Source organism: Perca fluviatilis, chromosome 14 (assembly GCF_010015445.1).
Source record: "Perca fluviatilis chromosome 14, GENO_Pfluv_1.0, whole genome shotgun sequence".
Lineage (NCBI taxonomy): Eukaryota > Metazoa > Chordata > Actinopteri > Perciformes > Percidae > Perca > Perca fluviatilis.
This window is the reverse complement of record NC_053125.1, coordinates 20827082-20839904: the sequence shown is the minus strand read 5'-3', so window position 1 is coordinate 20839904 and position 12823 is coordinate 20827082. Positions and strand designations below refer to the sequence as shown.

General features: G+C 41.3%; 1 protein-coding gene across 8 annotated transcripts in view; it reads left to right on the top strand.

Annotated features, from left to right (window-relative positions):
- The window catches only part of LOC120573300 (solute carrier family 12 member 6-like), a 36607-nt gene extending 23985 nt beyond the window's left edge, over nt 1–12622 (top strand). For 3 of the 8 annotated variants that reach the window (XM_039822954.1, XM_039822957.1, XM_039822955.1), the window contains exons 11-28: nt 705–869; nt 1303–1401; nt 1769–1826; nt 1981–2155; nt 3165–3283; nt 3483–3581; nt 3662–3781; nt 4033–4137; nt 4543–4711; nt 4836–5031; nt 5169–5338; nt 5435–5566; nt 6370–6477; nt 6772–6828; nt 7727–7750; nt 9014–9285; nt 9383–9516; nt 10290–10839. In XM_039822954.1, the coding sequence (XP_039678888.1) occupies nt 705–869; nt 1303–1401; nt 1769–1826; nt 1981–2155; nt 3165–3283; nt 3483–3581; nt 3662–3781; nt 4033–4137; nt 4543–4711; nt 4836–5031; nt 5169–5338; nt 5435–5566; nt 6370–6477; nt 6772–6828; nt 7727–7750; nt 9014–9285; nt 9383–9516; nt 10290–10381 (2294 nt within the window). In that variant the 3' untranslated portion in view covers nt 10382–10839. Of the gene's footprint in view, nt 1–704; nt 870–1302; nt 1402–1768; nt 1827–1980; nt 2156–3164; nt 3284–3482; nt 3582–3661; nt 3782–4032; nt 4138–4542; nt 4712–4835; nt 5032–5168; nt 5339–5434; nt 5567–6369; nt 6478–6771; nt 6834–7726; nt 7751–9013; nt 9286–9382; nt 9517–10289; nt 10840–12448 lie in introns of those variants that run through there. The other 5 variants (XR_005641682.1, XM_039822959.1, XM_039822958.1 and 2 more) reach the window with 5 other exon arrangements.
- The last annotated feature ends 201 nt before the right edge of the window (nt 12623–12823 follow it).

The following is a 12823-nucleotide window of genomic DNA, read 5'->3' as shown; positions in this document are numbered from 1 at the left end:
CGCAGGTTTCTAGTTGCTGGTCTACTGCTTCTCGATCGATTCGTTTGTTTGCGTTATTGTGTGACTTTGGTGAATCTGAACTAACCCTTTTAAAGCAACACTAGAGAACTTTTCCTCTTCGGTCCCCCTACAGGTTGGAAGCGGAACTGTCCCATTATGTCTCATTTGAACTACAGATCTGCTACCCAATCTGGCAAACTTGCATAATGGGGTTATAGCCGGTAGAGGGCCGCAAAGCGAATTCAGAAGTGCCGTTCACCCTGTTACGAGTTGATGAACCACTGAAATGATTTTGGAAACATTATTTTAAGGTACAAAAAGTTCTCTAGTGATGCTTTAAAACCCCAAAGTCACACAATAACCCAAACAAACTAACTGATTGAGGCAGTTAAAAATGAAATTCAGCGCTCTTTGAGCTACAGAAGTAAACAAAAACAACTATGGTGTTGCTTTTAGTAGAAATCTTACTGAAATTACACTTGAATAAAGCGCAAATTATAATTTTCTCACAAATATAGGTGCGACGGTCAAACTATTTTTCATCTGCTCATGTGTGGATCATGTACATGTAGTAGTAGTCGGTACAGAGCCATGTCTGCTATATATCTACTGTATGTCTGTTTTGGAGTATATCGGTGAATCAACACTAAAGAACTCTGCTCATAATCTTACTAGCGAGCATGTATTGAATCTGCTCCTCATAGAGAACCTGTGGAGCTCCTACCCCAGCCGAGGGGACGTGTTGGAGAAAGGCTCCCTTATCTCCACTCAAGATGCACATCCGGCCTCCACTCAGCAGCCTTACGTGTTTGCCGACATCACCACCTCCTTCACACTGCTGGTGGGAATCTTCTTCCCCTCCGTCACAGGTACAGGCACTTTCTTGCCCTTCCTCGTCTGCTAAACCAGCTGTGTTTAAGTGCAACTTAATAGAAACACTTAAGACACTGTAAGCATAATGTAGTCGTCATTCTGTTTATGAAAATGCATTATTGACAGGAAGAACACAGTGGGTGTGCTGTTGATTCATGCTGTTTCAGGATCAAGTACAGCATGTCTTTTTCAGGACTCTTATTCTGTCAGGCATCTTGGATCTCTTTCTACTCGCTCGATCAATAAATCTCCAATCTGCGCAATTCGGTTTGAATTTCAAAATTTAAGTAAAATTTTAAATTGTAAACCGTTCAAAACAGATGGATTCTCCTCCGTGATCTGAAGAATATTTTTACACTTATTTTCACAAAACCTCTCAACACTCATTAGATACATTTTAAACGAGCATGATTTTCTTCTTTTCCTCAGGAATCATGGCTGGTTCCAACCGGTCGGGCGACCTGAAAGATGCCCAGCGCTCCATCCCCGTTGGAACCATTCTCGCCATCCTCACCACCTCCATCGTCTGTATCCAAAAACTACTCAAAGTAGCATTCCCACATTCTTGTCTCACTACGATGATTACACAGCAACACTTTTGAATGTGAGTTTTGAATGTGAGTTTAAAACCTCCTGCTAAAGAAGTACTAGCCTCCTTCAGCAACTCGACAACAACATGTTGTTTTGATGGTATGAAATACAAGTTGTATCGTAATAGTTTAGGGAATCTCCAGCTAGCTTTTCTCTGTTTTATTATGGAAACAGTCTGTCTCACATTTTAGCTAAATTAATTGCTCCTTTTATAGTTCTATTATGTCTAAAGGGCACTTAGGATGCACTTGATCTGATTTGATTCGAGCGCTGAGAATCGTTTTCCTGAGTGCTGTCCATCCAGACCTGAGCAGCGTTGTCTTGTTTGGAACCTGCATTGACGGGGTGCTCCTCAGAGACAAGTCAGTAGAACTGCTCTTGCATCTGTGTGTTATGTCCTGTTATGTGTGAGAGATACATTTTATTGTGTGTGTTTTGTTGAAAAAGAATAGTTGTAATACTTCTGTCCACTGCTTTAAAAGCTGTAAACACCACGTATGGATTTCCCTCCCGCAGGTTTGGCGACTCAGTCAAAGGGAACCTGGTGGTGGGGACTCTGGCTTGGCCGACTCCCTGGGTCATTGTGTTTGGCTCTTTCTTCTCAACATGTGGCGCAGGCCTCCAGTCGCTGACCGGCGCTCCCCGACTTCTACAGGCTATTGCCAAGGACAACATCATCCCCTTCCTCCGGGTTAGAGCTGCAAATACTCATTTTTAATTACAGGGATCCAAATTAACATAATAATTGTCTTGTTACATTTACTTTTAATATCTGATATTTGCCTGATGAGCATCTCGTCTTCATAGCATTGCAGCAAATTAGCGGTGTTTCATGATTTCAATACTAAAACCTATGTACCAAAACCATATGACAAAATTATTTTTCTCTCTTTTTCTGAGCCAGTAGAAGCATACACTGGGCCAGTATTGTTTCCAGTGTGGGAAATAAATGTTTTGTTGGACACTGTTTTAACTAAAAGTAAGAAAGAAACGTGACAGCATGTGAAATTAAACACACTGTTTAAATTTCATCACATCTCACAAAAAAGGTCGGTGCAGAAATACCAGGAGGAAATCCTAAAGTAGAATTCCTCCTACGTAACATAATGTATGTTTCCTCTTACCTTGAGTGTTATTCATTTATTTCAGATAGGTTCAGTGTGATTTATTGAGGTGTGGAGATATTCTCTGTAAGTGCTTAAATGCTCATGCTTAAGTGATGCAGCTCAATTTGTTTTGCTGTGCTCAAACTGTTGTCTCTTTCCAATTACCATATAATAACCGTGTTAATTGCAATGATCCAAAGACCTTGTAGTCAACGCTTTTAGCCCTCTACAGCATGTGGGGATAAGACGGGTAGCAAGCGAATTTTAGGAGTAAAAGCTCACTGTATGGCCTATTGATTGTCATTTCATTTTGTTTAAAAAACGACGTTGCTATTCCATTTTTTCGTTACAATTATCTGAGCAAACAGGTAGCACTCTGGGTAAGATGGGGAAAAAAAAGATGTATTGTGCTTCTGGGTAAACTGTCCCATTTTCAGTCTGATTTGCTTGGTGCACCTATATCTATTTTTACTCTTTCCCTGTTTGTGTGTGTGTGTGTGTGTGTGTGTGTGTGTGTGTGTGTGTGTGTGTGTGTGTGTGTGTGTGTGTGTGTGTGTGTGTGTGTGTGTGTGTGTGTGTGTGTGTGTCTGCCAGGTGTTTGGCCATGGGAAGGCTAACGGGGAGCCCACCTGGGCCCTGCTGCTCACAGCCCTAATAGCTGAGCTGGGGATTCTCATCGCCTCTCTGGACCTGGTGGCTCCCATCCTTACAATGTGAGACACGAGCTCAAGAGCTGTGTGTGTGTGTGTGTGTGTGTGTGTGTGTGTGTGTGTGTGTGTGTGTGTGTGTGTGTGTGTGTGTGTGTGTGTGTGTGTGTGTGTAGGGGGTGTCTCAGTCCCAAGTATCTCACTATTGGAACTTGTATCTTTCTCCTTCAGGGGCTTCATTTTTAATTCACTTTCTTTTATTTAGGTTCTTCTTGATGTGTTATCTGTTTGTGAACCTGGCCTGTGGCCTCCAGACCCTCCTGAGGTCGCCCAACTGGAGGCCGCGCTTTTCCTATTACCACTGGTACTACAACACACACACACACACACACACACACACACACACAGAGTACACACACTAATCTGTGCCTCTGGTGTGTCCAGGACCTTGTCGTTTTTGGGGATGACTATCTGCCTGGCACTCATGTTCATATCCTCCTGGTACTACGCAATCGTTGCCATGGTGATCGCTGGCATGATCTACAAGTACATTGAGTACCACGGGTATGTTGCCATGGAGATGTATTCCCCCCACATGATGTTACATGTACGGCATGGTCAAGAGTGGTGTGTGTGTGTGTGTGTGTGTGTGTGTGTAAAAGTGTGCGTTCAGAAGAATCTGTGTGTCTATTTCCAGTGTGAATCATCAGTGGGGGTTTTTGTGAGTGTGTGTGTGTGTGTGTCAGGGGAGGTCGCAGTGTACGCAGTTTACAACATGCGGTACAAACATGTATCCATGTGTGTGTGTATATCAGAGCGGAGAAAGAGTGGGGGGATGGGATCCGCGGTCTCTCGCTCAGTGCTGCCCGATATGCCCTCCTGAGGTTGGAAGAAGGACCACCGCACACCAAGAACTGGAGGTACAGAGCTGAAGCTTTCTTTTCTCACAACCTGTCACCAAATAAAATAAATCTTTACTGCCATCAAAAAGTTCAGCATACAGCTCTTTGCATTGCCAGTGGCCCCTGAGTGACTGTGCTTGGATTATGCAACGAAACGCACAATTTTCCAAACGCTCTAAATAAAGAAACCAAAGAAACAAAGGCTAGTGAACCAAATTTAGTCAATATATTCAGTGATGTAAGATTAAAGAATAACATCTGACTCCCAAAAGCTACACTTCTCAGTGTGGTTGTGTTTCACAAACTGCTGAAGGAGCTTTTTGAACGTACAATAGTTTCTCCATAGATTGAGTAGGAGAGCCTGCCGCTATTGAGTCTTAAAATACACTAAGCACACTCATCTTCTCGCCCGCTCTTCTCCAGGCCCCAGGTGTTAGTCTTACTAAAACTGGACGAGGACGCCCACGTCAAGTCTCCTCGCCTGCTGACGTTTGCCAACCAGCTGAAGGCGGGAAAGGGCCTAACCATCGTTGGCACCGTCGTCTCTGGAAACTTCCTCCAAAGCTACGGCGAGGCCCTCGCTGCTGAACAGGTGGGAAGTTCTATCTCGGGCAGCGTTTCTGAAACGGGGTTTCATGCGAAGCTCCCGTCAGTCTGCAGATTATCAGATTATCTTCAGATGACAGAAAGTTGTGCTAAATTCTTCCCCATTTCAGACTCTGAAGCACCTGATGGATAAGGAGCGCGTAAAGGGCTTCTGTCAGTGTATCGTGGCCCAGAAGCCGCGCGAAGGCATCAGCCACATGATCCAGTCCAGCGGCCTGGGAGGAATGAAGCCCAACACTGTGGTGATGGGCTGGCCTCACGCCTGGAGGCAGAGCGAGGACCCGCAGTCCTGGAAGACCTTCATCAGTGAGTCGAAGAGGATGGAAAACCATTCTCAACTGTCAAATCAGAGTTCCAAAACGAGAGGGTCTTTTTCTTTTCCTGATCTCGTAGTTTTTGCTTCAGCGTTAGCAGGCTAACGGCGCCCCCTCTCTTCCTTCCAGACACCGTGCGGGTGACCACAGCAGCCCACTTGGCCCTGCTGGTGCCCAAAAACATCTCCCTGTTCCCCAGCAACAGTGAGCCCTGCACAGAGGGCTACATCGACGTCTGGTGGATCGTCCACGATGGGGGGATGCTGATGCTGCTGCCCTTCCTGCTGCGCCAACACAAAGTAGGAGCATGTTCTGTATTTTAACATATTTCGTTTTAATATCTTTTTGTCATTGAAAATATTGCTGCATCACTCTGAATGTCCTCTCTTCTTCAGGTGTGGCGTAAGTGTGGGATGCGAATCTTCACAGTGGCCCAGATGGAGGATAACTCCATCCAGATGAAGAAGGATCTGGCAACCTTCCTCTATCACCTACGCATTGAGGCTGAGGTGGAAGTCGTTGAGATGGTACGCTTCTCACAACACCGGGGTTGTTAATCAGGATATTTCCAGAAATATTATTAGCAAAAGTCTTTTCCAGGAAAATAAAATCTACATCATTTTTTCATGCTTGGGGATGATTCACGATTTTCAAGACAGCTAATGTAGCAGCTATCATCTTTTGTGACTTTTTGACTGTGAAAGACCTTTTTGTGCACGTTGGAATAATTTGATTTTCAAGACATTTTACACATCATGAAAAAACAAAAATTCTAAAAACTAAACACAATGAATTTGATACATTGCCCAGCCTTACTTCACACTGTAAAATTTCAACAACCCAAGTAACAAATCTGTAATGCTTATAATAATAATAATAATAATAATAATAATAATAATAATACCGAATACACTTTTAGTTATACAGCACTTTTCTAAACAAAGTGCTTTACATGGTTGAAACTGGAATAAAAAACATTTCAGGACTGCAGTGAAATAAAATCAGACAATAACAACAATACAAGTGAAACTAAAAAAAGCAATACCCAAAAGTAATATAAACAAAATAAGGCGATAACATTTAAAAAGACATGTTGGATATAAAATGACGTGCTTGCATTAAAAAAAAAAAAGATACGTTTTAAAAAGTGATTTAAAAGATGTCAGTGATTCTGCAAGTCTTAGATTTATAGCTTGCCAATACACATTATTCTGGGACATTCACATGAACTGTTAAACATGAATAATGTTCTTCTCTTCATATGTCTCTCTCTCTCTCTCTCTCTCTCTCTCTCTCTCTCTCTCTCTCTCTCTCTCTCTCCTCCTCTCAGCATGACAGTGACATCAGTGCATACACCTATGAAAGGACCCTGATGATGGAGCAGAGGTCTCAGATGCTCAGACAGATGCGACTGTCTAAATCAGACCGGGAAAGAGAGGTAAGCCTCGGTTAAGTGCACATGAACGTTAATTTTCATGTGTATGGAGAAGGTGTAGATTTGCATATAGACAGTCAAGGCAGTAACAAAGGGTTACTGCATACACTGCCTCCACCAGTAGTTAATCACTTTAAATGATCTATTCAGTGTTTATGATTCCTACAGGTGGATTAAAAGTTGTATTAAAAAATTTGTGAAGCAGCATTTGGCTCATTATTAATATCGGGTGCATGCGAGATTAGCCGTGACCTACTCGTCTGATGTGTTTGTGATTGTCGTGCATCATTTTATCAGGGAAATCCTGGTAGCGGCAGCAGTAGGCCAGAGGCAGGTGGAGCTGCAAGGTCTCAGGTGAGGTCAGTGGTTATGGCCAGCTGTGAGTTCATGCGTTTTTTTTTTTATAAAAATTGAAAAGTTATAAATTGTACAGGATGTTGTTGAGACAGTGTAAAGGTAGTTAGCTCACTATCCTCTTGTAAAACTGTTTAGAAAAAGTGATTTACTATATTATGGAAATCTTAAACATGATGAAATTGCAAAAATTATTTGTCAGTGAAAATCAAAGGGGAGGAAAGACATTCGTAAAAGCCTTGTCTTAGGCAAATGATGGAAGTTCAGTAATGATGAGTAATTTTCTTTGAGATTGTTATTTTCTTCCATGATTTCAACATAAAAGCAGATGCTAAAGAGAGACTTAACATGGAGAAAGGTCTTGATTTTGTCTTGGAGTTTGCTAGGTCTACGCAAGATACACATTTTATAAATGCCTCTGACAGCAGGATATTTCTGTAAAATATTTTCACACAATACTAGATGAGAGGGTCGTATTCGATATAGAAATTGTCCAAGAATGCTAGGTATATAGCTTATAACAATTAAGGTGCATTCTACCCAAGTGGAGCACAAAAAAATAGTTTTGTCTCATTAAACTTTTGGTGACATTTTATTGGAAGGCATCTACATAAGAGTGACATGACACTGTCATGACACATGAACCCTAACACTAACTCTAACCCTAACTTGTCATGACAAATGAATGACACTTACTAAAAGAAGTGTTATGTCATAAACGTTTATGACTTGTTTATAATGTTTCTGATACGTTCATGACAGTGTCATGTCACTTTTATGTAGATACCTTCAAGCAAAGTGTAACCAAACGTTTTATAAATATCAGCAGGCGCAGCATGCCCCGTTAAGCTTTATTATTAAAATTCATGTCACCTCCTTTTGCCACTGGTCTTCTCAGCGGGTACGCTGGAGTTTTGATGATGTAAGTTTACACCGTAGTAAAACATCAGCTGTAGTTAGTGACGTAGAGCAGTTGGGACATTTTGGCCATTCTGGACACATTGTTAAAGCAAAGTTTTCTTTAGATCAGCAAAAACCTCTGAATCCTTCAGAAAAAGACCCCAAATAAAAGTCTAAAGGTTCTGTATTTATTTTATTATTCATACCAATAACAATAACACCAATAAATGCACATTTTAGGTAGCATGTTGGCATAGTCAATGGAAAGAAGTGTCTTCGACCAAGACGCTGGATCCTTACTGCTACTAGGGAATGCCTTTCTGTAGTTGACCCTGGTGTTTGGCCTCTGTAGTGAAAAGGGCAAACAAAATGAGAATGAATTAGAGATCAGTAAGATCATATCTCACATTTGTTACACTCTCAACTTCAAGTCATCGTTCATCTGACATTGTATAGCTCTTAAAATGTTCTTTATCTGAAGGATTCAATTAATAATTTGTCCAATCTGGGTCAAATGCACATTTTGTTATTAAACTGCCTTGCTCTAAATGGCTCGACCTAATGAAAAAACTTCTCCTTTTTTCATAAGTCACTTCTGAGTTTCAGTTGCCGTTAGAGCTGGGCGATATGGAGAAAATCAAATATCACGATATTTTTTTTCTCCAAATACATTGATAACGATATTGCGGCGATATTGTAGGGTTGACTATTGGTGCTTTCGAAAAGTATTTATTCAATGAGATTTTTAATAAATAATCATCCGTAATGTGGATATAATGACTAAGTGGTTAAAGGCAAATAATAGAATGGTCTGGAAAGTTCAGAAAATGACATCACTTTACTGTAATGTAGCCTTTAAAACCAGGAAAAGACACCACTTGTGTCATATTGCGATATTACGCTATATCCAAAATTGAAGACGATACCTAGCCTCATACATAGATATCGATATAATATCGATAATATTGCCCAGCCTTAGTTGCCGTTTGACTCAGGTTCTTTTAGATCTGTCCCTGTAGTTATCCTCCAGTGCTAGAGTAGACGCATGTCTTTTGTGTTAGCAAGTTAGGTGACCTTGTGTTGTCTGTAGGTGTGTCTTTCCCACCAGCTACATGAGTGCTGGAGTCAGCAACACCTCCATAGGAGACCGAGACAGACGGGTACAAAGAGTGAGAGAGACAGAGACTAAGGAGTTGGGGAAGGAGGAGGCAGCGAGTGAGGTAGAATAAAGGTTTTGAGATGAGATTAGAAAGGAACAGGTTTGTGTGTCTTTGTGTCAAACCAGGCTCAGCTGGTGAAAGACCGCAACTCCATGCTGCGGCTGACGAGCATCGGATCCGACGATGACGACGACACCGACTGCGGGGAGCGAGACAGGGCGACGAGCGCCGGTAGCGGCGGCGGTGGTGGCGGCGGCGGCGGTGGCGGTGGCAGCAGCGCCGAGCATCACCGAAGAGTTCAGATGACCTGGACCAAAGAGAAGACCTCGCAGTACAGAGCCACCCACTCTGGCTGCTCCACCCCGGAGGGCTTCAGAGACATGCTCAGCATCAGGCCGTGAGCGGAAGGGAACACATTCACAACTTCTCTCAGCCCTGTAAGTTCATTTGACAGGTTTGTTGAATGCATTCTTGTTTTGTTTTTTTTAATTCAGGGACCACTCCAACGTCAGGCGGATGCACACCGCCGTCAAGCTCAACGAGGTCATTGTCAACAAATCCCACGATGCCCGGCTTGTCCTGCTCAACATGCCAGGGCCACCCAGGAACACGGAGGGAGACGAGAACTGTATCCTTAAACACTGAGGGATGCACTTCTTCTATTATATTAACCAAATGAGATATTTACGCCACTAGTATGTGTAAGTGTTTGTTGGATGGTCGAATAGCTTCAGAAACTCGACAATTGTCTTGACAATTTCTGTAACTTTTCCGAATAAAACGACGATCTGGCATTCACGCCCACCCGCCAGGGTGACGTACAGCATTTCTGTCAGCTTTGTGAACAACCGAGTGCAACACCATGAGTGTCTTCTATGAGAGACTGTCTGAAAATTGGCATATTTGAACCATATTGCACCACAAGTCTTTTCTAATCTTTAAAAGTCACAAAATGTTAGAAAATACAAAAATCTGCCAGTGGAGCATCACACCACGTTTCATAGACTTTGTAGAAACAAGTGACGTTGCGGATCATTCCTAAAGTATATAAAGTTATTCAAAAAAATGTCGAAGTATTAGCACAAAATGATTTCCGTTCGCAGAAGAAACTATTTGTCAACAGAACTTATCACTTTATCTTGTTATATTACAAAACATTCTTTGTTGTCTCTGGTTATTTTTTCTTTGTTGTCGTGTTTTATTTCAACGCATGGTACATGGACAAAGTATCATACATCCATCCCTTATCTGTACCCGCCTGTCCTGTACAGGGTTGTAAGTACAGCTAACAGATAGACAATCAGACTCTCACCATAACACATGTTTTTGTCCTGTGGCAACAGTACACTCAGTATAGAGGAACCTACACTCTGCCGAAACACTCCTTAACTTGCCGACCAGACATGGAGTTCCTCGAGGTCCTAACGGAAGGATTGGAGCGCGTTCTGTTGGTCAGAGGTGGAGGAAGTGAAGTCATCACCATCTACTCCTGATTGGACAAAACGGAGGAAGCTAGCGTTAAAGACGCAGCCAGTCACGCAGAAGTGAGCGAAGGGAGAGATGGTGGCGACCTGTGAGCCTGTTTGTGTGTGGGTGGGGGGTGCGTGGGCCCAAAAGGAGAGACTGTCATTGGCTGCAGCATCAGTTGTCACGCCCAACACCTCCCTCCCCTTCAGCCCTTTTCTTTTCATCTTTACACTTTTCTGTCACGACAAAGGTTTCCATTCCACTTATGTCAAGCTACAGTAATATGCCAACACAATTCCACGAACGAGCAAAAACATAAGTGTGTGTGTGTGTGTGTGTGTGTGTGTGTGTGTGTGTGTGTGTGTGTGTGTGTGTGTGTGTGTGTGTGTGTGTGTGTGTGTGTGTGTGTGTGTGTGTGTGTGTGTGTTTGTCTTCTCCACCTGAGGGAGGTATGGTTTGTTGGAGAAGGGGACCAGTGTTTGTGGCTGGGCGCTTCGTTCCACTGACGAGACTCAGGGTTGCTGAATGCATTTTGGAAGCAGATGTGAGTGCTCTGAGAGTAGGCTGAATGCCTGAAATTAGTGTTTTCTGTAGTTTTTTTCCTCCTTGAAAACACAGTGAAGTTTATTACAATACTACTTAATAACAGTGTTTCAAAGGAAGGGAGGAGCCTCTAGTTTTAAACCTGCTTACTGGTTCATTTAAGGAAAATCAGTATGTGATTCTGTTTACTTGAGAGTGTAACATTTAAGAAAAAAATGGTTATCATTTAATGGCATATCAATAGGGGCCTCCTTTCTTAGCATATCCACCATATACATAGTAAATGCACAATCCTCAGAATTTGTTTTATCCAAAGCGGAGACTGAATTATTTTCTTGGTAATTGGTAAACAGTGTTGGTCTGAACTTGCTGCTTTTTCTCACAATCTATTCTCCTGTATGGAGTCCCATTTTTGCCAGGAGAAGGTCAAAAGATAAATGAAACTGTCATGACAATAAAAATGCTCAACATTTGCGTTTGCCACCTCTTAATTTTGACTCACCGTACATTTGACTTCCTAAGTCAAATTAAAAGATGAAAAGTGAAACTTGTGAAATAATATATTCAAAATGATTAGATCTATAAAAATGTCAATTTTCAATTGTACTTCCTAAGTCAAAATTAAAAGATACAAAGTCAAAATTATGATTTACTTAGTCAAAGTTATTGGCTAAAAAAATCTATTTTTGACTTATTAAGTCCAAAGTCATAATTATGAGGTTAACCAAATTTTTGTTAAATTTATGAGATTTAAAAAAAAAAAAAAAATCTAATTTGAAATAAAAAGCCAAACATACTTAATACAAAATTCTGAGATATTATGACTTTTTATCTCAGAATTTTGACTTGGTCACTCAGTCTTTTGGAGTTTCTTAGTAAAAATGGGCCTCTCTTTACCTGCTACTCCATATTTTCAAGAAAACAAATTACAGAAGTGATTTATATTTACCAAGGGACACATATCTTTATCTGTCAAACACCAGCAGTGTGCTCTGCTAATAATGGAAATAGGAATCCATTACTTATACCAAGATGAGCTGTCTTTATGCTCAACATTTACGGATTTGTGAGGTCTTCTCTGTCGTGCCATGAAGTGACCCACGTCGGACTCGGACTGCGTGTGAATAGTATTGTTAGGGTAGACAATGACGGCGTAGAGTGCGTTTGAAAAAAAGTGGAGTCAGACTTTGTGGGCGTCGTTGTGCAGGCCTCGGAAAAAGACAAATGAAACAGTATTGTTGACACTCTAGACCATCATTGAGAGGATCGTTGCATTGCATGCTTTAAAAATGTCAATGGGAGAAAAATTGTGTTTGTGTATGAATGATACATCTGTTCGTTTGACACATGGTGTTTTCCATTCCTTCCCAGCTTGTTCCCTGAAACTCTCTATCTCACCATTCACCTAAACTAAACGTGTGTGTGTGTGTGTGTGTGTGTGTGTGTGTGTGTGTGCGCGTGCGTGTGCGCGTGCGCGTCTAAATTAAGGAACTGTAAACTAGAGGTGTTTGATTCCACTCTAATGCTTTTGTTCTTTTTCTTTTTTACAGTGTTATCGTGCAGGGATTCTTTTATGTTCATTGTTATTTCCTAAACTTGTTTTTTCTTGCTTGTACATTAAGACAAAAAAAATCCCAAGTTTTATCTTTTTTTAATTACATTAATATAAAAAAAGGAATCATAAAAAAACTTTGCTCGAAAAAATACGGGAAGAAATAAAGCAATTTTGAAAGAAAAGTTACAACATTTGTTATCCTTTTGTTAAATAATAAGAATGTTTTTTTTTTTTTGACTGATAGTGGTACTATAATTTATAAGAATGTGTGATCAAGATGCTTAGATTGATTTGCCCGTTGACTGGGAAGAATGTTGATACCCAATTATTATAAAAATGCCAAATAACAGCTTCTCAAATGTGACATTTG